Source organism: Rutilus rutilus (assembly GCF_951802725.1).
Source record: "Rutilus rutilus genome assembly, chromosome: 15".
Taxonomy (NCBI): domain Eukaryota; kingdom Metazoa; phylum Chordata; class Actinopteri; order Cypriniformes; family Leuciscidae; genus Rutilus; species Rutilus rutilus.
Window position 1 is genome coordinate 6579137 of NC_140220.1, and position 20191 is coordinate 6599327.

Genomic DNA, 20191 nt, shown 5'->3' on the forward strand with positions numbered 1-20191 from the left:
GTAGTTCATGCATCTATCTGTATGTGTGTGTGTGTGTGTGTACAGTATGTTGTTTAAATAAGCCCAAAGAATCCTTTAGATTTACTAAAATAATAATTACAATCCTATAAATAATAATCAGGTTATGCAAAAAGGTATTAAGGTGTTATTGTGTGGTTCATATGCATGCGTGGTTTACAGAACACAATCACTATAAAGTTTCACTATGAGTTTTAATAACACATTACATATATCTTCATTTTGTTGTATGGAGCAAAATATAAACTATTTTTAGCAAAAATAATCAAGCAGGCACTCAAGTATTTCTTCTGAAAAATAAACGAACAAAACAAAAGTTCTGCCCTTGACAACTCTCACGCTACACAAATCTACCATCATTCATTAAATATCAAAGAGGCGAACACGTCAGCAAGACATTTTCCCTGAATTCCAAATTTTGGAATATTCCTGTGTTAGCCACAAACATCCAGCTAACAAAAGACAAATATTATAAAAAAATCGTTCTAAAAAGTCCTCTGGCAATGATATGGGTTTCATTTTTCTGCATTGGGAGACAGTGGACTATCAGGGAGATATTCATCTGTGCCATTCAGGGGTCTTGCAGGAGATTTCCTTCTGGCGTTCCTGATCGTGAGCTCGTCCTTGTGTTTAAACGTGAGCGGGACGAAACCATCTGCATCAGCCACCAGGACAATCCACATGGGACCTGTGAGAAGAAGAAAAAGTCATTTCTGCACATTCATTTGCAGTCTCAGCATAAGTGACAGTGGTTCGAGCAGACATCAGCGCAGCACAAAAGGCTGTAAGCTGATTCAACCTTAAACCCTCAAATCCGATTGCACCACCTAATCACTTCCTATTTTAGTCATTGACAATTAAACGAAGCCAAAGCACTTGAACAATCTGTCTTCAACAAAGGATTCGGTGCATTGCACAGCCTCATTAATAGATCCCATCTGCTCATTGCTGAAAAGAGCAAATCTGTCTGAAATGTCAACGCGCAGATCTCACAAACGTTCAGTGTGCAATGGTTGCAACCACTTTTTCATGCAAAAAGTCAGCTTGTCAACGCAATAATATTGATCTTGACTTATTGAACGTCTATAATATGAGATAATGTCTCATATTGATCAAGTTGGTGGAATCAGCATTTTGCATGGTCTCTCTGTCATCCAGACGTACCATGCATCATCTCCACGACGGTCAGGCCGAAGAGTTCCTGCACCATCCGCAGGCAGATCCGCCCCCCACACAGCAGCAGCGCCCTTCTCTCATCCGTGTACACATTCTCAGACAGCTGTTTCTGGAGATAACACAAATACAAAGTGCAATCGATGAACACCATGAGTCACTTTGAGGGAGCGTCATTCATAACAGACCTGGTCATGTGGTCACGGATTAAGTGATGATTCTCCTAAGACAAGTTATGCCTAGGTCAACAGAATCACTTCAATCTGACATCTGCTGACAAAGGGTTGTACTGACAACAGAGTTGGCGTGCGTGATGCTTTACAATGCCTGATGGTCCGACTAAGAGTAAAATGGGCTTTGTGGAGTCTTGGACCAGAAGCAAATCATTTAATCAAGTAATCATTTATTTTGTGGTGTATTTATTAAAAATAACATTAACAGTGTGTCTACGTCTAAGAAGGTTCTCTAATGGTAGAGGATATTTGTCCTGACTTGACTCATAAAGTGGATCTTCAGCTTTGGAAAATGAAGAAACTCTACTGATAAATTCAACAAACAGAAGTCTGCTAAGAACCAATCATAAATGCATAAAAATGGATAAAACTAACGCAACTAATCAATAATAATAAAATGACAAATTGAAAATGGTTGACAATCATGTGGTTGGACAAGGCCTGTGCTCTTATATTGTAATGTTTGCATTTAATTTGTTTAATTATTGTAATGGAAATGATTAGAAATAATAATCAGTGTTGTTATTATTTATATTAATTACGATTTATATGATTTATAAATTATATTTATAATTTATAGTGTTGTTAAATTGAGTAATATAATCATAATATAATATTACATTTAATATTAAAATAAATGATTGGTATTAAACCTATTCACACAATATGCAGCATATTTTTGTTTGAGAGAATTTGCATATTGAGATTAAGATGTTTTTTTTTTCAATGCAATGCCGCAAATAGAATTCTGTACGCAATTAAATCGAACAAATAAAACGAGCACTTTTCTACTCCAGAAGACTGCACACTTTCCTTGCTTAAGTCTAGCCTCCACTGTACGCTTGAAAAGAAAAGCATTTCATACCTGACACGTAATGTGCACGTATTGCGGTTCATAAGCGGACGGATAACTGCATGCGATCTTCTTGCCGTTCTGGGTGAAGTCTCTGATTTCTGAGAGGCACTGCTGGAGGTCAGCAAATCGGGTGAAAATCCTCTCCATGTTCTGCGTCAGCTGCTCCAGGTTGCTCTCTTTGGACTGAAAGCTGTTCTTTGGTGGAGTGCCGTCGGAGTACATTTTTTCCGAGGCCTCGTACCTGGGCGAACACGGCCGACTGGAGTCCCGGCAGGCCTGACCGGCTACGGCGAGCGTGGCCATGCGGCTGATGTGATCCATGTCGTAGTTTTCTAGAGTAATGGAAGAGGAACTGGACGCTCTATCCGAGAAGTCGACGGAGCTTGCCACGGGGCTCAAATCTGAGCTGCGTACCTCCTCGATTAGTTTTTTCTGACTGGATGGCGAAACAAATACAGAGCCTCCGGGAAGAATTAGATCCTTAATTGACAGACGGTCCTCTTTAGAGAAGTTCTCAGAATGACGTCTAATCCCATGATGTTGGCTTGGCGGATCGGACTTGGGAACCACTGGGGTGGCACCTTCCTCGTCGAATACCAGCTCCTTGGCTATTAGCCTCAAGATGTACTTGTCCGTGTTGGAGGAGGGGAGGAAAGCGGGATCATTGGACTTCTGCCGGCCAATCATAAAGAGCAACATCTTGTTGGTGAAAAAGCACACCCCTTTGGGCCTCTCGTTCTTTTGCAGCTGGATCTGTTGCACGTTGGGCATGGAAGAATCCGTGATACAGTAAACCAGGATCATGTTGCACGTGTTCGAAGCCACGGCCATCGTGCTCCCGCTCGGATCGAAGGCAATGATGTCAGGGACCAAGATGCCAGGGATGCTGACCTTCCTTGTAGTGGTGACCTTGCGTTCGTACGTTACTAGAATCAAATGCGAAGAGTCCTGACCAGTTCCCGACAAATGATCCCGCCGCCTCAAGTGAATGAGAGGGCTCGGGTCTGATTTCCTGTGTTTGGCGAGAATGTGCGTTAGATCCATGGGTCCGGATGAAGAGGCGTGTCCCGGGCGTTCAGAATCACATGATCTCCGTCTAGAGTCCAAATAATAGTCTGCATCCACTGTCAAAACAGGAGAAGGGCGACAAGTCGATGCCTCTGACTCATTCGGTAAGTCGAAGGCGATGCCCGCATTGAGCCCGCAAATTTTATCAAGCGGGAGTTCAGTCGCCACAGCCACTTGAGCCTCGTCGGTGGACTCGATGGCGCAGATATACCCACCTATATCGAAAACAGGGCAGAAGGAACACGCCACCAGGCTTTTTTGGATGTCGTTCCAAATGTAAGAGTGCAATGCGCTACCGATGGCGACCACAAGGCGGGTTCCGTCCTTAGTCCAGCAGGCACAGTGGATCAGACCGCTGCCCTTTATGTCGGCCTTCACACGACGATTATCGACCCGCACAGTAAACAAAACCGAGGCGTCCCGCTTAGTCAAAACAGCTAAGATGTCCATTTTAGGATGCCAGACACATCCTTGGGACAGCAGTGGGAACGGCTCGCTCATTTCGCAGGTCTGCGTGCACAGGAGTTTGTTTTGCTCCGAAGCGCTCAGCTGAAGTTGCCAGACCGTGATGTGCTTCTTATGCTGCACGGCAAGCAACGCCGGGGACCCGGAGCAGCACAACGGCCCCCAGAAGAGTCCCAAGACATGTTCGAATTGTCCAATGACATTGGTGTCACCAAATTTGGGCTCACCGTCAACAGAATACAACGACGTGAGACAGACCTGCTTACCGTCCGTCCAGGCTATTCCGTGCACAGGGTGAATGGCTTGGTGCAGGGTGTTTAACCCCGTTCTAAGAAGTTTGGCTTTTCCTAGCTCCATGCTTGGCTCAGTTTCTCCAATGGAAAGGAAAATAATGTTCCTGGTCATACAGGAAAGGGTTTTTGAGAATTGAGCGATAGATGTAACTCTGTGCTTCAGTATGAGAAGACTGCCATCACATACTCCAAGAATAGGTAAAGCCTCTTCCCTCACTCTCTAATCCTATTGGCCCGAGTGAGGCTCCACTCAAGGATGACCAGATTAGGCTGACACGAACCCCGACGTCATAAAACCCTCGGAGGTTTGGATGCTACGTCTTTTTTTTCTGACCCAGGCCTGAAATACACAAAAATATATGTAAGACAAGACTTATATGCAAAGACTGAACATCACAGAAATATCACTTTGGAAAATGTATGCTGATATCAAAAACAGCCACTTACAAAAAAAAAAAAAACATTACAATGGTAAGTTACTACACTACAGATATTATAACTACAATAAAACTGTGGTGGCTTTGAATTAGCCAGCATTGTAATCAATCGATCAATAATTAATTAGTTAATGCTACTTGTAGTAAAAAAAAAAAAAAAAAACTGGTTAATATTTGTAATGGGAAGTCTGTTTACCACACCAGACATGATCTAAGACTGAGAAGAATCACATAAATTTCACTTTAAACATTGGACATCAATGCTACAAAATAACAACTCCTTACTAAAAGTTGCCATGTTAACCATAGTTAGACCACAAAAATATTCTAAAAGCTTATTACATTGTTTAAACTTTAACTTTAGAGTAATAACAATAATTATCATTCGCAAAAACAACTAAGTTAAGTTATCGTCTAATTTCTCTGTAAGGTGCGTTCGCGAAACTATTTTATTCACATGCATTGCCACAATCCCACATGCTAGCATGTGAAGAAGATCTAGAACAATCCTGAAAATAAGAGGACACATACAAGATAAATAGCAAACCAGCATTTTCAGATGGTAATATAAAAAACATACCATAATGATATTGACAACCCTGCGGAAACCATGGCAACTCCACAGAGAGAAAATCACGTAAACCTGAACAGTGACCGCATTTCCCCGCGGAGACATTTGAAGTCATGGACAAACGGAAAGAGACTAACTCGGGCATTCTGGGAGTTGTAGTTCACACACGTTCAAACTCGCGATAGGAAGTCTGATTCATTTCCACGAATCGATTATTTTAAACAATTCGTTTTAAAGGGCTAGACTAGTTCACACATATTTTATTATTACCAAACTTCAAACAAACAAAGTCAATGTACATTTAGAACTGCAATATATACAACATAAAAAAATTACCTATTTTACAAGTGTCGTTAATGGATGTTACACACAGCACACTATTCCAGAATCTCATAAAAATAGAGGTCATCAGAGCGGAATGTTGCCCAATATTATATTTCACCACGGGTTGACCATCGCGATTCGCGCATACAGTTAAGCTGATATGACAGTGGGCGGAGTGCAGTAGCGCTGTAGTCTCTCACTCTGTCTCTCTCTCTCTCACTACTGTAGGAACTATCCGCGCGAACAGAATGGGTGTTGAGATTGAAACAATATCTCCTGGAGACGGTAAGATGCTATGATCTAATAAGTTCGAATTTCAAATTCCCAAACGTTCTATCTAGAACGACTGGCGAATTCGAATGTTGTTTTGGTACATTGTAGCCGTAAAAGCGGAATTTCGGGAACATTCTGTCGCTCTAATTACATAATCTTTTAACATTCTTGAATTTTCATTGCATATTATTTGCGTAAAGAAGTCAACACTAATACAGATTCAATGAAATACTCATCGCTATGATGAGGATGTTTCCGCTCACTGTCGAGTCAGGGATTTATCGAGTGTCTGTGCCCAGCAGAATAATGTGCCATGCGTGCCAACTCAAACACTCTTCTCATTATGATTCCTCACTGCTCTGTCAGAAATGTGCCTTCAGGATTTCCTCTACAACATGCTTGTAGAATGATTTTGCTGATGAAATGCTGGTAGATGCTGTTGAACGTGTATGTCTCAAATGGCAGCATTCTTGCCCTGGCTAGACATGAGCTTTGATGTTAATCCGAGGGGGGGTTTGCAAGATAATTTGGCACAGTTGGCAGAGTCTCTGCTGGTCTGGTCTAACGGCACAGTAAGGTGCTGTTATGTGTGCCACTTGTTGCATTACCTGTTTGCAGGTGGCAGTGGCACACAAACTGACCGCCACTTTAATGCCACTTTCATTGGCACAATTCAGAATTGTTGACATTTATATATGGATGTATATCTTGTATCTGATTGGCCAAACAGATATAGAGTATAACTAAAAGCATTGGGACCACACATTACTTCATTGCATACAAACCACTAAAAAATGTGGGGTCTGTAAGATTTTTATGCTCACCAAGGCTGCATTTATTTGAACGAAAATGCAGTAAAATAGTAATATTATGAAATATGATTAAAACAAATTTTCCTATATTTAAAATGTCTTTTTTTTTTCTTCTGAATTTCCATCATTATTCCAGTCTTCAGTGTCTCATGATCCTTTAGAAATCATTCTAATATGATGATAGTTCCTTAATTGTAATCTTGTAATCTAATAGAAAGTTCAAAAGAACCAAGTATATTTATTTGTAACAACCTAAAAGTCTTAACTGTCACTTTTGATAAATTATATATATATAAATATATATATATATATATATATATATATATATATATATATATATAAATAACATCCAAAATAACATCCATATATATATATGCATATCATTTCATGTGACACTGTAGGCTATCTATATCATTTATTTATTTTATATAAAGCTTGCCAATATTGCACCAAGAAAACATCAAAGGTAAATCCAGTCTATGATTTTAAATTATAGACTTTTTACCCCAAGTTATTTTATTGGACTATTACTTTACTGTATTTAAGTCACTTTGGCTAAAAACATCAGAGAAGTGACACTCTTGTAACACTCAACATGCCTATATGCTTAAAATGATTACATTTGTGTTTATGTTTTTTTATACTCAGAATTTGGGGGTGAGAGTCTGATTATTCATTTATAAGTTTATATGGACCAATAGGAGGCCAGTGAGTCATAATAATGAGCATTATTATGAAATGATCAATAGAAGCTGTAAATAAGTGCTGGAGTGACCATGAGCTCATATGATTTTGACACCTTTCAGTCGTAAAATTCTTGGCACAAGTCATCAAACTCAAGAACTGCCTACCGGGGTCACCAGTGTCAGGAATGAATGCGGCGTAATGGCGCTTTTATTTTTCTTGCTCTGCTCTGGTCGCTTGCGTCTGTGGGACGCTCTCGACTGACATCCTATCTGACCCCCACCAGCCTGCTGTCATGTGGCTCACATTCCTGTCCAGCTCCCACACATTAATCAGACACCACCTCCACCACACACACACACACACACACACACACACTTTTTCTGATCTGCCCTGGTCTGCAGATGAAGACCATACCCAAGTCTCATGACTGTAGGAGCTGCTCATGGATTTATAAGCGTTTTTATTGATCCCTTTAGGGTTTGTGGATTAAATGAAGCTATTTCCACAATTATTTGAACTATTTAAGTTTTTTCCACTGTGGTCTATTATTTGTGTATCTATTTTAGACAAACTCTGGTTGCATCCAAAATTGCATATAGTAGGTGAAAAGAAGCATGTGACTAAAGAAGCATGCCTGAATTTACAGCAGGCAAAAAGTCCCCAGATGACCTACAACTTTCAGTGTGCATGTGATAGACACTTTACTATCCCATGAGGCCATGGTAGAGGATTTATGAATGACAGTGAAGCGACGCAACTGATGCTTGTAGGTCATATAATAATGACAACATGGCGAAGTACGTCTGGTCTGGATTACATTCATACTACACACACTCATACTATATAGAACATTAACGGTCGTGAAGTAGCTAATTATTATTATTCAAAATAAGTACCTAGTCAAGAGAGTATGCGATTTTCGAACGCAGCTAATGCTAATCAGAAACTGTGGTTGGTTTCATGCCAATCAGACCTTTCTTCCTGTTTGGGTTGTTCTTGGCCATAAAAAGCTGCTAAGGGGACAAAACGAAATACAGTAAATCTGTTAAAAGCCTTAGAAGTGATCATTGTACATACAGTTTCCTGGTAACCCTTGTTACCCTGTTGCCTGATTAAGACGTGAGTCTTGAAGCTGTGTGTCAGCCAGCCAATAAGACTGGACCTGGATATTTGAGTCAGCTCTTGCCATTTTTATGTGCAGTACACATCAGACGATCAGTGAACAGTCAGCGGGGGTGTCGTCTTAACTAGGAGTTAATGAACTGAGAACATTATTACAAGTTGAAAAAGCTTCTTCATCACCAGACTGTGACGGTGCCAGTGGATATTGCGGTATATATAAGGTTCACATGTTATGATTCTCTGCACTAACTGTCTCATTCTCTTCTTTCTTCACAGGAAGAACTTTTCCGAAGAAAGGACAGACATGCGTTGTGCATTACATAGGTAAACTATCTGCTGTTGTAAATGTTCACATATGTTGTTTGTTGGGGTTTCGCTCAGACGACTGGAGCGCCCTGCAGACGACCAGCTCAGACAGACGGGAAACAGGATGTCGATAACAACATTCTGTCTCCTCTGGTTTAATGTTTTCTTTCCTCTCGGGTATCCCAGTGAATATCCCATTCTCTTTGAAAACACAGGTAGAACTTGATAAGTATTGCAGTTCTTTCCCTGTATTGAATTGCTTGGTCTCTAACTACATAATAAGCCCTTATAATTATTGCTTGAACTATTGTGCATGACACACAGTACGTTGCCAACTGGATCAGAAAATCAATGCCTTTTCCACTCATTATGTTCATACCGTTGCCGATAATACGACAAAAAATCGTATAGAATCCAAACGTTTCAACCTTTAGTGATTATTTTTGTCTCTGTAGGACAAAATTGATATTTCTTACTGAATATTTTTAATACTGCCAAAAATAGACAAAAATATGATTCTTTCCTGTCTTTTCAAAGGGATCTGCTCTAGGATTGATGTAAACAGTTTGAGAGCGAACTCTCAGTGTTATATTGAGCTAGATTCAGGCAGCTCTGACTGTGAGATCATTATCACTCAGAGCAGCAAACAGGGTCAGACTCACTGCAGACGTCAATACAGCCCTTCTGCAGCACTTAATATAGCACTGCAGGGCCTTTGCTGAGAGCCCTCGAGCCCTCGAGCCCTGGAGTGAACCAGATACAGAGACAGGCAAGTCATCACTATTCAGCCACACTCTTCTTGGATGAAATGGACAAAAATCAATAGGGCAAATGATTGGAGATTCGGAGCAGGAGGAAAGTTTGGGCTTAAGATTTCGAATTTAAAATCTGTCTGCAGTGACCAGATAAAAAAAAAAAAAAAAAAAATTGAAATTTGGGGTCCGATGCCATAAGCAACAGAAAGCGTTTTCTAGTCCATTTATTTGTTTATTTTTGATTAGCTCATATCAGAGAATTAAATCAAAGCAATGCAAATGGGTGACTAAAAGAAAAGCTTTGTGACCGACTGTCACTTAAGATGACACAACAAAGTCTGTATAAGACTATAAAAGCTTCTTTTCATGTAAATCAGAGTAATCAGCCTCTGCTGTGATGAATGATTGGTGTTGTTACACTGAGACATTGACTATAATGCTGCATGGTAAATACTCACTTATGACAAAGGTTTTGTCAGGGTTGAGGTAAAGGATGAGACAAGGACTCAGAGATGCAGATGAATTAGCTTTTATTTGTTAAATAAAAAATAAGACAAAAACTACCCCATAGGGGAAAACAGGACCAGTCAGCTTGACTTGGCAGGATAAGACTCGGTAGCAGGACACAACATGGGATCAGGACACAAGGAATGTAAGGCTGGCCACACACTTAAAGAATTTAAGCCCAATTTTGAGCCCAATTTGCACCCCCAATCGATCGAGGGGGCGTGGCCAGATTCGATTCTTGTCGCTAATAGGGCATCGTTCAAAATTTGTTGATACCGATACCTTGACTTCGATGCCGGTTCCTGAACGACACTTTTTCCGAAACCAATTTTATGAAATCTGTTTTAACAAGATTAGGTTACATTACCTTTGGTTTTATTTTTTCTGTTTGTTGACTTTTTTGTTTTTTCAAACAACAAGAGATTTTTTGATACTCGATGGTATCGAGGCAATTCGCTGTGTGCCTAAAAAGTATCTAACTCGATACCCAGCCCTAGTCGCAAGCGTTTTTGTGGTGTCATTACGTTTATTTTACTGCTCCCGATCGCATCTGAGCCCACATGATCCCAAATCGTAAATATCAAACTCTTGATGGGTCTGCCTCTGACGTGATACATGCGATATCCAATGAGAGTGAGTAAGCTTCACCAACCGGATGTTGTGTGCTTCTAAACTTGGCAGCTACAATCATGCCACGAAAGTGGAGTATTAGCCACGTTTCCACTGTCGGGCCAGTGCGAGCCAGGGCTTTAAACGGGCCGTGCCGGGCTAATAGCCTCGGGCCAGTAGCACCGGGCCCAAAATCTGCTGCGTTTCCACTGTCGGGCCAGAAGCGCTGCAGAGCTTCACTAAAACACGCCCGTAACACGCCTCTCTGGAACAACGTCACACAAACCCATCATTTCACCAACAAATGGAAGTTTTATCAGAAAACTAATCAGAAAGAAGTCACTGGAAACAGCGTGATCGCAAAACAAACATGATAAAAGCGACCGTTTTGCTTTGCTGGCATTTTTGTGGTTTACTTGAATATTTAAAACCCAAGCATCGATGTTTTATCACAGGTTTACAGTAAAAAGTGATACATTGATCATAATGAATCAATTTGTGTCAAAATTGCACATTAGTCACACTAATGGTCTATTTCACAAAAGAAAGAGGACACACTTACTTATTCAGTCAAGGCTGTTTCTGTTTATTTGGTAGTTACAGGACATGTTTACATCATATTTAGAAAGAATGATCATTTCTACAAATATGCCACCAAAAAATTCGACCCGAGGAGCTTTAGCACTCTCTCCGTAGGCTAGTTATATTTTCAGTCAGAGAAACAGAGGAAGCTCCCGAAAAAAAAAAGGTTTATTTTATGATAGTCCGGTATAAAGAGTAGGCTACTGACAGATAAAATAAAAACATTATTGTGATAGCCATTATGATTTGTCTGATCTCTTCAAGCATTCATATGTTTACTATGGTAATGGTTAGTGTGTATGGTCTTTTGCATATTTCTACCGTATACGGTGATCAGAATCCACATCGGATCAAAAAACAGAAGGCATTTAAACATGAAAGTGAGTTTTGAGGTCTTTAAAGCTGACAGAATCATCCGGCGCTGCCGTCTCCAGACTAGGTAAACCCCGCCTCTGTTCGTAACCACTCCTCTAGCCCGAGCTGGCCCGCTTTGGACCAAGGTATTCGGCGGGCCAGAAAACCCTGGCCGTTGGCCCAGAGGAAGCCCCGGCGAGACTCGATCAAGCCCCCGGAAGTGACAGTGGAAACTGGCCCTGGCACGCACTAGCACGCCCGCGTTTGGTCCGCCAGTGGACAGGCGGCTATTGAGTAAGAAGATCACCCATATTCTTTTATTCTCCTTTGTTTTTCTTACAAAACTCACTCCAGGAGAACCAGCTGACGACGTTGATCTTCCTCTATTTATTTTCTTCTCAAGTCACGTTTGATCTCGCGAGTCTCCTTGAGATCTCCTCTCACTGTGAAAAAGTTACTACAGTCGCTAGGTGTGTGGTCTCGTTGTCCGGACGAATCTCAGAGTTTGTGTATTCGAAGGATTAAAATGCTAAATTTTAAAACTGCCCTTATGTCTGTGGTCTCCCACGGTTTTAAAATCGGTTAAAGGTGCTGTATGTAACTTTTTCACTCTACTAAAGCATAGAAATACCATAATATGTTTGCATATATTGAGGAAGCATGCTAAGTTCACACACTCGTTTCTCTGAAAAACACTTCTACAGCCAGTTATTTTACTTTGAAATGTGTGTTTCCAGGCTGGGATGTTTGTTATTGTTTTGCTCTGTGATACTGCACGTTGCCAATTAGCCACTTTTCATTGTCCATTGCGCCTGTTCCTGTTGCGTGAGCTCAATCTGGCAACCCATGTGCGCACCATCCAGTCTGAGGAGCAGGTGGCGGGAGAAATGACGATCTCCGATATTCTGAATTGGACTGAAGTACCTATTTCGACCACTAGTTGTCATTCTTACAGACTGCACCTTTAAGACATGAAAATCGTCTAGTGTGTCCCAGCCTAAGACAACAAACACAAACAGAAAAAATAGGAAGCAAACAAGGCAGGTAACGAGGGAGAGCAGGCGGGGCAACTGAAATAATAATCGGATAACAAAGATAGGTGGGGTTAAGACAATAGACAGGAGAGAAAATGGCCAAAGAAACAAACATGACAAGCCATGTGCTCACACCAAACATGAAAAAAATGTGGCCAGCGAACACAATCACAACAGAAGCCATGTGCTCAAACAGAACAAGAACAGGAACACACAGCTAGCTAGTAATGAGCACACTCATAAGCCTCGTGTTCACACAAAACATGACATGAAAGAAAACACAAGACAAAACAAACCGTCCTGTTTTACCCGGGCAGAAGAGCGTACGGCCCGTGCAAACTCGAAACAGCATGCTCACACAAGACAGAGCGCACGGAGAATGAGCGAATGCTCAAAACAGACGACAAACTCGGAACCGCACGCTTTGTTTTATCTCAGAATAAAGGTCATTTACACAGCCTTTTAAAAGTTTGGAGTCTGTAAGATTTTTAATGTTTCCGAAAGAATTCTCTGATGCTCGTCAAGGCTGCATTTATTTGATCAAAAATAGAGGAAAAGCAGTAATATTGTGAAATATTATTACAATTTAAAATAACTGTTTTCAATTTTAATATATGTTAAACTGTCATTTATTCCTGTCACATCAAAGCTGAATTTTCAGCATCATTACTCCAGTCTTCAGTGTCACATGATCCTCCAGAAATCTTTCTAATATGATGATTTGCTGCTCAAGAAACATTTCTATTATCCATGTTGAAAACATCAGTTAAAAAAAAAAAAAAACCTTGGTTATATGGGTGTAAATGGAAGGGAAGTAGGGAACATTTCATTTTATAATTTTGCAAACATTATGAGGATGTTAATTCTGAAAGGTCTCTTAAAAACTGAATATCTTTGAACAAACGTTCTATTAATGTTTGTTCACAACTTTGAGAGAACCTTGCTGAGAACGTTCTGAGAACATTCCATGTTATCTGGACAGGTCGTTTATTATCAGCAGTCATGGCCAAGTGAAACGGGATGGATTTTATTATGGGCTCATGCCTGAATTAGCAGAGACCCCCACCCCGTTGCACACCTACTATTCTCTGACCCAGGCGGGCAGAACAAATCAATTAGCCCAGTCCCGCTGGGTCCCCTGGGGTTTATTATTAGAGCACAGGAAGCCATCAGATCTCTCGTGACTGGCGGCTCTATTAATAACAATGGCAACACGATGTATAAATATGTTCTGAAGAGACACCCATGTGATTGGTGGTGGCACTAGGAGAGCACTGTAATGGTAATAAAGAGAAACCCACTATAGGTGTCCAGTTCCCAGGCATTCAGAGGCAGTAAAGTAGTGATGTCATGTGCAATTATTATGGGTATATTCCCTTCTTTATATGTTCGAGCCACAGTTCAATGCTTTAACCTTTTTTAAAGGAATAATACATTTATATTATTTAAAAACAAGATTATCCCATTCAAATCTATCTGATAAAATGCAAAAAGTAAGGTCAAAAGTAATCAAAAAGTAGTTACCTAAAATGCAATGTAATAGATTATGTTAGTAACTACAATTTTCATCATGTAATGAATTTGTAAGAAATACCCAGCACTGAAAACCTACTTTATTGCATGGATCACAAAGATGTTTTGCAGATGTTTTATTGTCCAAGCTGCTCTGTTTGTACAATAAATGTTACATTTTTGGTCTTATCCGCAGCAAATAGTTTTTCATCCGTAGTGCAAGAGCTTGTATAGTAATCATATTTGAAAAATAGGCTTTGAATCCCATCTGGAAATATTATATCATCCGGACACATTTGGCTTTCCTTTTTCCAACTAAACTATGATTCTAGATGCTGGCATATTCTGGCATTCTGTATCGTATGGATAGTCTGGAAATTGGGATGCAGCCAGGGTTTCAAGTTCTGGGAATGAGTTGTACAGGTCACCACTCAGCAGCCTGTAATATGAGACTGAGTAAGTGTGGAGAGTATTGGACAAAATGAAGACGGGCACCTTTTAAACGTCAGTAAGATTTTCTTCTTTGAAAGAAATTAATACTTTTATTCCGCAAAGATGCATTAAATTGATCAGAGCTGGCATTAAAGACTTTTATACTGTTACAAAAAAAATTCTATTTAAAATAAAATGATGTTCTTTTGAACTATCCTTAAAAAAACGTTTCATGGTTTCCACAAAAACATGCTTTAAAAATTGATTATAACAATCATGTTTCTTGAGCATCAAATCAGCATGTTAGAATGATTTCTGAAGGATCATGTGACACTAAAGACTGGAAAATTCAGCTTTGCATCACAGGAATAAATTACATTTTTGAATATATTAAAACAGAAAACAGTTATTTTAATTTGTAATAATATTTCACAATTTTACTGTTTTTACTGTATTTTGAATCAAATAAATGTAGACTTGGCACTAAAAAGTGATGTCTTATATGTATATGCATATATGTATGTGTGCTGTTTTTTGACGTTGAGATAATTTATCAGAAGTCAGCTGCATTTTTAATATCAACAGCTAAGGATTAAAATAGGAGCATTAATATTTATTAACACCATCATTCTATTGAAATACCAAGTATTGTTTGACTTCATCATCCAGCACCATTTGAAAGCACTGTTTTAGCTTTCTCTCTCTGCATCTGATGTTTCCGCAGGAATGCTCTTGTTTGATGAGTTTTTCATGCCACGTGGTTTTCTGCTGACATGTTTTTGAGTTGAAATGTGCCAACAAATCTATAGGAGGCAGGTGCATTCAGGTAGCGTGTGCATCTGATTACATTTGACGCTGACTGAGAGAAACCGACTGCCAGCTCGGGTAGACAGAGATACTGTAAGCTGAGGTAAAAATAACCATCCTGGCCTCCGCCGTCACACTCTTTCCCACCGATCTCTCACGCACAGGTTCAGGATCCAAGATTGACTTTAGGGGGTTTTTTCACTGAAAGCCGTCAGTAAATCAGGTTCACATCTGCTTGTCTACATCCATCGGGCACAGAAAAGATCCCAGCCAACATGACCGCTGATTGTAATCAGTGGAGCTGTAAATTACAAGCTGCGACATATTCTGTGACTTGTAACGATCCTGGGTTTGTAAAGCTATTGACATTAAAATCTCTCTGTTAAAGTCGGCATGAAACGGAAGTTGCAATTTTTGATTTGATTTGATTTATTTGGGATTTGACAGACAACATGTTAAAGTGTGAACACTTATTTCCAACATGGTCCTTGGTGTTTGAACATTTAACACATGTTCTACGTTAGATGCAATGGTTTTTTCTTTTCTATTGTGACATATATCCAAGTGAAATAGCTTTTTGAAAGAGAAAAATGTTGGGTGGAACTTGATTTGTCCATGGGGAATTGTTTGGATGGTTGTGGTTTGCTATTGGTCGATCTCATGAGTGACAGGTTGCCCCGCCCTCATGCCGCTAAACACATCATCAGAGAAGAGAAGAGATGGAGGAGACAATTATAACAGTACACCCTATAGGAACAATTTAACAACATCCTAAAACCTTTGCTCGGGCAAGCACTATTCACATTCTGAAAATATAAAAATCGCGTTTATAAATGGTAATTGTACAGATTGATACAAGTTCTAAAGGTTTGATAGAGCAACGCTGGATAACTTCAGTCAGTTAAGTTCATTCATAAATATGGTTTAGTTTGTCCTTGTAGTAGAACAGGTTTCTATGATAATATACTGTCTGGTTTTGGAATGGAGCCCACTCTGCAGATATCTTGGCGCAGAGAGCTTCCTGGAAGTCCCAGTGAAATTCAAGGGGGAGTGAAAGCTAATACTTTACTGTACTGTAAGAGAACCATCTCTCAGCAGAAGGAACCTTTATATCTCCCTCAGCATGGATGAAACTGAAATGAATGCTTCTAATGGTGTGTCAGACAGACTCCCCATGTTATAGTGTTTATTTTTTGCTGTTAAAAAAGGGGGAAACCACTTGGAACATTTGGAAAATGTTTTGTAACCATATAAATGTTCTAATAATTAGCCTTATTATAGCCAATAAAGCCTTATTGTTTGTAAAAAATGTTTGAAAAATATGAAATATTTCATATGAAAATAATTTTATTTTAAGATTTAGATTAGATTTAGGTTTGGATTTATTATAATAGGTATAATAGGTTAGAGTTTTTTTATTAAGGTATATATATTTTTTTTAATTGGTGATTTGCCATCAATAAATGAATTAAAGGTGGTTAAAAACAATAGAAATATATTTTTTAATTTAATTATACTGATTCATATTAATCATCGTATTATATAATTAATTCATAATTAATGTTTTAGTTAAAGATTATTTTCAATTTTATTGAATTTTATTTCATTATTTTTTTTTTTTTTACAATTCTTAAGTACTGTGCATCTGCCAAAACTAGGCAGCTTTTGTTGCTAAATATTACAATCTTTTATTACGCTTTATTTTACATTTGGCCTTTATGACTAAAGACCTATTCTTATATGCATGCTTATACTATAATAATGGAGGACCAGAGTGTTTCTGTGTGTATCTTCCTCTCTCTTTTTCTTCCTTTGATATAGACGGAGGCAAAAGGTGACCTACTTGGGTGGCCGGCTGAATAATCTGTTGAATTAGGCCAGTGTTTCATATTTCATTCTTTTTGTCCATTTAGATCACAAGAGCTCAGATTCCACAGGAGATTTTGATATGCACAGAAGCGCTCCTTCTGATGGGTCAGCTGTGTGTTAGTGGACCATGCCTGATTTTAATGCCTGAAGACATCCTGAAGGAGTTAACTAAAGAAAAATGAATTTAGCATCGACCTCTTTATTACAAATTTTCTCTTATTTTCTAAAGGATTAACTTTTGGATTCTTACATGGCACAAAATGAAATGTAAAGAAGAAAAAAAAATCTATAGACTTACATTTAAATAGAAACTTAAGGCATGTCTGGAGACCAGAATATCACACAGACTTCTGGGGCCACCCAGTACACCCTAAAAACATCCAGACCACCCTATAGCAGCCACCTAGCGACATCCTAACAACCAACCAGAACACATTAACAGCCACCTAGAAACACCTAAAAAACACCCAGAATACCGTAGCAGCACCCTAAAAACATGCAGAACACCCTAGCAACACCCTAACAATAACAACCACCAAGAACACCCTAGCAACACCCTAAAAACCACCCAGAAGACCCTAGCAACTCCATAGAAACCTTCAGAACACACTAGCAATACTCTAAAACATCCAGAACACTCTAGTAGCAACACCCTAACAACCACCAAGAGCACCCTAGCAACACCCTAAAAACTACCCAGAAGACCCTAGCAACACCATATAAACATTCAGAACACCCTAACAATACTCTAAAACCACCCAGAAGACTCTAGCAATACCATAACAACCAGCAAGAGCAGCCTAGCAACACCCTAACAACTATCTAGAACACATTAGCAACCACATAGCAACACCCTATAAACCACCCAGAAGACCCTAGCAACACCATAGAAACATTCAGAACACACTAGCAATACTCTAAAACATCCAGAACACTCTAGTAGCAACACCCTAACAACTACCTAGAACACATTAGCAACCACCTAAAAACACCCAGAAGACCCTAGCAACACCATAGAAACATCCAGAACACCCTAACAATACTCTAAAACCACCCAGAAGACTCTAGCAATACCATAACAACCAGCAAGAGCAGCCTAGCAACACCCTAACAACTATCTAGAACACATTAGCAACCACCTGGCAACACCATAACAACCACCAAGAGCACCCTAGCAACACCCTAAAAACCACCCAGAAGACCCTAGCAACACCCTAGAAACATCCAGAACACCCTAGCAATACTCTAAAACATCCAGAAGACCATAGCAACACCCAAGAAACATCCAGAACACCCTAGCAATACTCTAAAAACATCCAGAAGACTCTAGCAACACCCTAACTACCCCCTAGAACCCCATAGCTTCACGGCTTGTGCAAAAGTTGCTTGAGAAAAATGTAAAAAATCTAGTTGTCACTGGGTATTATTGGGTATGACATCAGTACAAACAGCTGGGATTATTGGATCTGTTTGTGTGGGCACTCCACAGGTGGCGGATGGTTGATGTGGACAGTCTGTTTCACCAGCTGTTGTTTTGGGACCAGTGTTGGGCTGTCAGTTTTTTTTTCCACCATGTTGCACAGTCTGAATCTGCAGTTAAATGGACGCTTGAGGATGTTGTACTGATGGTATCTGTTGAGCTCTTGGTCCAAGGCTGCAATTACTGTCTCCTGTGAGCCTGGGAACTGCAATCGTGCTCGTTTCTTCGTCAACTGCTCGTCTGTTTAGATGTGGCAGCATTTTCTCCTTAATCTTAGGATTAGATTTTTGCGTTATGAACAGTAAACGTTTTTAGGGAACCACCCAGAACACTCTGAACTGAGTGTTTCTCTTTTTTTCTTCAGAAAAAAATAAAATAAATGAGTTCGCTCTAATGATGATAATTGTGTATTTTAATTGTATGCTATTAAATTGCAGGGATGCTGCAGAACGGAAAGAAGTTTGACTCGTCACGAGACAGAAACAAGCCCTTCAAATTCAAGATCGGCCGACAGGAAGTCATCAAGGGCTGGGAGGAAGGAGTTGCACAGGTATTTGAGTCTGATGACGATTCAAGTTTGGTTTGCTCATGTACTATAATATTTCTACCTAATTTCAGATGAGTTTGGGTCAGCGGGCGAAGATCACCTGCACCCCAGATATGGCTTACGGGGCCACAGGACACCCTGGTGTCATTCCTCCCAACGCCACCCTTGTATTTGATGTGGAGCTGCTGAAACTGGAGTAAACCCCTAGCTGCTACAGGGCTGAAGTCCTCAAACGAAGAAGGAGAAACACTAGTCCCCGCCCCACCAACAAAACCTTCATCATCTAAACACTCTAGACATCATCTTTTGTGTTTGTTTGCCAACAAATGCAATATGTAGACACTGTTTAGTTACTTTAAATCTTTTCTACTCATGACCTTACTATTTTGGCATCTCGTTTTCATTTTGCTACATGCAGTATTTATTTTATTTTTTTCATACTACATTTTCCTGAAAATATGTGAATACAATAGAATCATTAAATCAGTATTTTAATTTGTACCAGACTGAATCCACCGCCTTACTGAATTTAGTAGGGTTAGTATTCTACAGAAGGATATAATGGGTTATAATTCTGTATTCCGAGGGGCATTAACAACCACTGTCTGCATTGCCACTTTTGATAAAAGTATATCCTGCTGAATGCATGTGATATAAGGATAATGTTACTGTATTTACTATATATTTTATATATAAATCCATCCCTTATAAATATTTGCTGTAAGTCTCATACGTGGAACAAACTGAATATGTACGATGGAGTGCTTTGGCTTCAATGAACGTTTTATCAACTTTGCTCTTAATAAAGACATTTGAACTCTTGGAACAGTGTAATGATGCTGCATTATTATCTGTTCTGCTACTGTGTATAAGATAAGAGAGTGCAGGAGATAAGAATATTTGGTGTTTCATAACTTGGAGGCGAGACATTACATTTTACATTAAACATTCATTTTTCAAGCTAATGTTCTTCTTTAATATAATACTAATTAAATTGGCTGAAAAAGATTAAATCTTTTGCGAAATTATCAGTCGTTATGAATTGTAATAATTACAAATAATTGT

The 20191-nt window shown here is 39.5% G+C and overlaps 2 protein-coding genes across 2 annotated transcripts; one reads left to right on the forward strand and one right to left on the reverse strand.

Moving 5' to 3' along the window:
* Positions 1–194: 194 nt before the first annotated feature.
* Positions 195–5600, reverse strand: wdcp (WD repeat and coiled coil containing). Its single transcript, XM_084431864.1, has 4 exons — positions 5124–5600; positions 2290–4446; positions 1183–1303; positions 195–706 (listed from the first exon to the last, which is right to left on the reverse strand). Exons 2-4 carry the CDS (start codon positions 4216–4218, stop codon positions 534–536), a joined length of 2223 nt encoding a protein of 740 aa, XP_084287990.1. The 5' UTR covers positions 4219–4446; positions 5124–5600; the 3' UTR covers positions 195–533.
* On the forward strand, positions 5585–19958 carry fkbp1b (FKBP prolyl isomerase 1B). Its single transcript, XM_084431867.1, has 4 exons — positions 5585–5723; positions 8609–8656; positions 19017–19129; positions 19198–19958. Exons 1-4 carry the CDS (start codon positions 5687–5689, stop codon positions 19324–19326), a joined length of 327 nt encoding a protein of 108 aa, XP_084287993.1. The 5' UTR covers positions 5585–5686; the 3' UTR covers positions 19327–19958.
* The last annotated feature ends 233 nt before the right edge of the window (positions 19959–20191 follow it).

Bases quoted from the DNA above. Each gene is read 5' to 3' on its own strand.
- wdcp (XM_084431864.1), bottom strand. From the start codon at position 4,218: ATGACCAGGAACATTATTTTCCTTTCCATTGGAGAAACTGAGCCAAGC. The intron at 1,304-2,289 runs GTATGAAATGCT...TGTTATCTCCAG, and splicing joins ACGTGCACATTACGTGTCAG to AAACAGCTGTCTGAGAATGT. The intron at 707-1,182 runs GTACGTCTGGAT...TTCTTCTCACAG, and splicing joins CGTCGTGGAGATGATGCATG to GTCCCATGTGGATTGTCCTG.
- fkbp1b (XM_084431867.1), top strand. From the start codon at position 5,687: ATGGGTGTTGAGATTGAAACAATATCTCCTGGAGACG. The intron at 8,657-19,016 runs GTAAACTATCTG...ATTAAATTGCAG, and splicing joins ATGCGTTGTGCATTACATAG to GGATGCTGCAGAACGGAAAG. The intron at 19,130-19,197 runs GTATTTGAGTCT...ACCTAATTTCAG, and splicing joins GGGAGGAAGGAGTTGCACAG to ATGAGTTTGGGTCAGCGGGC.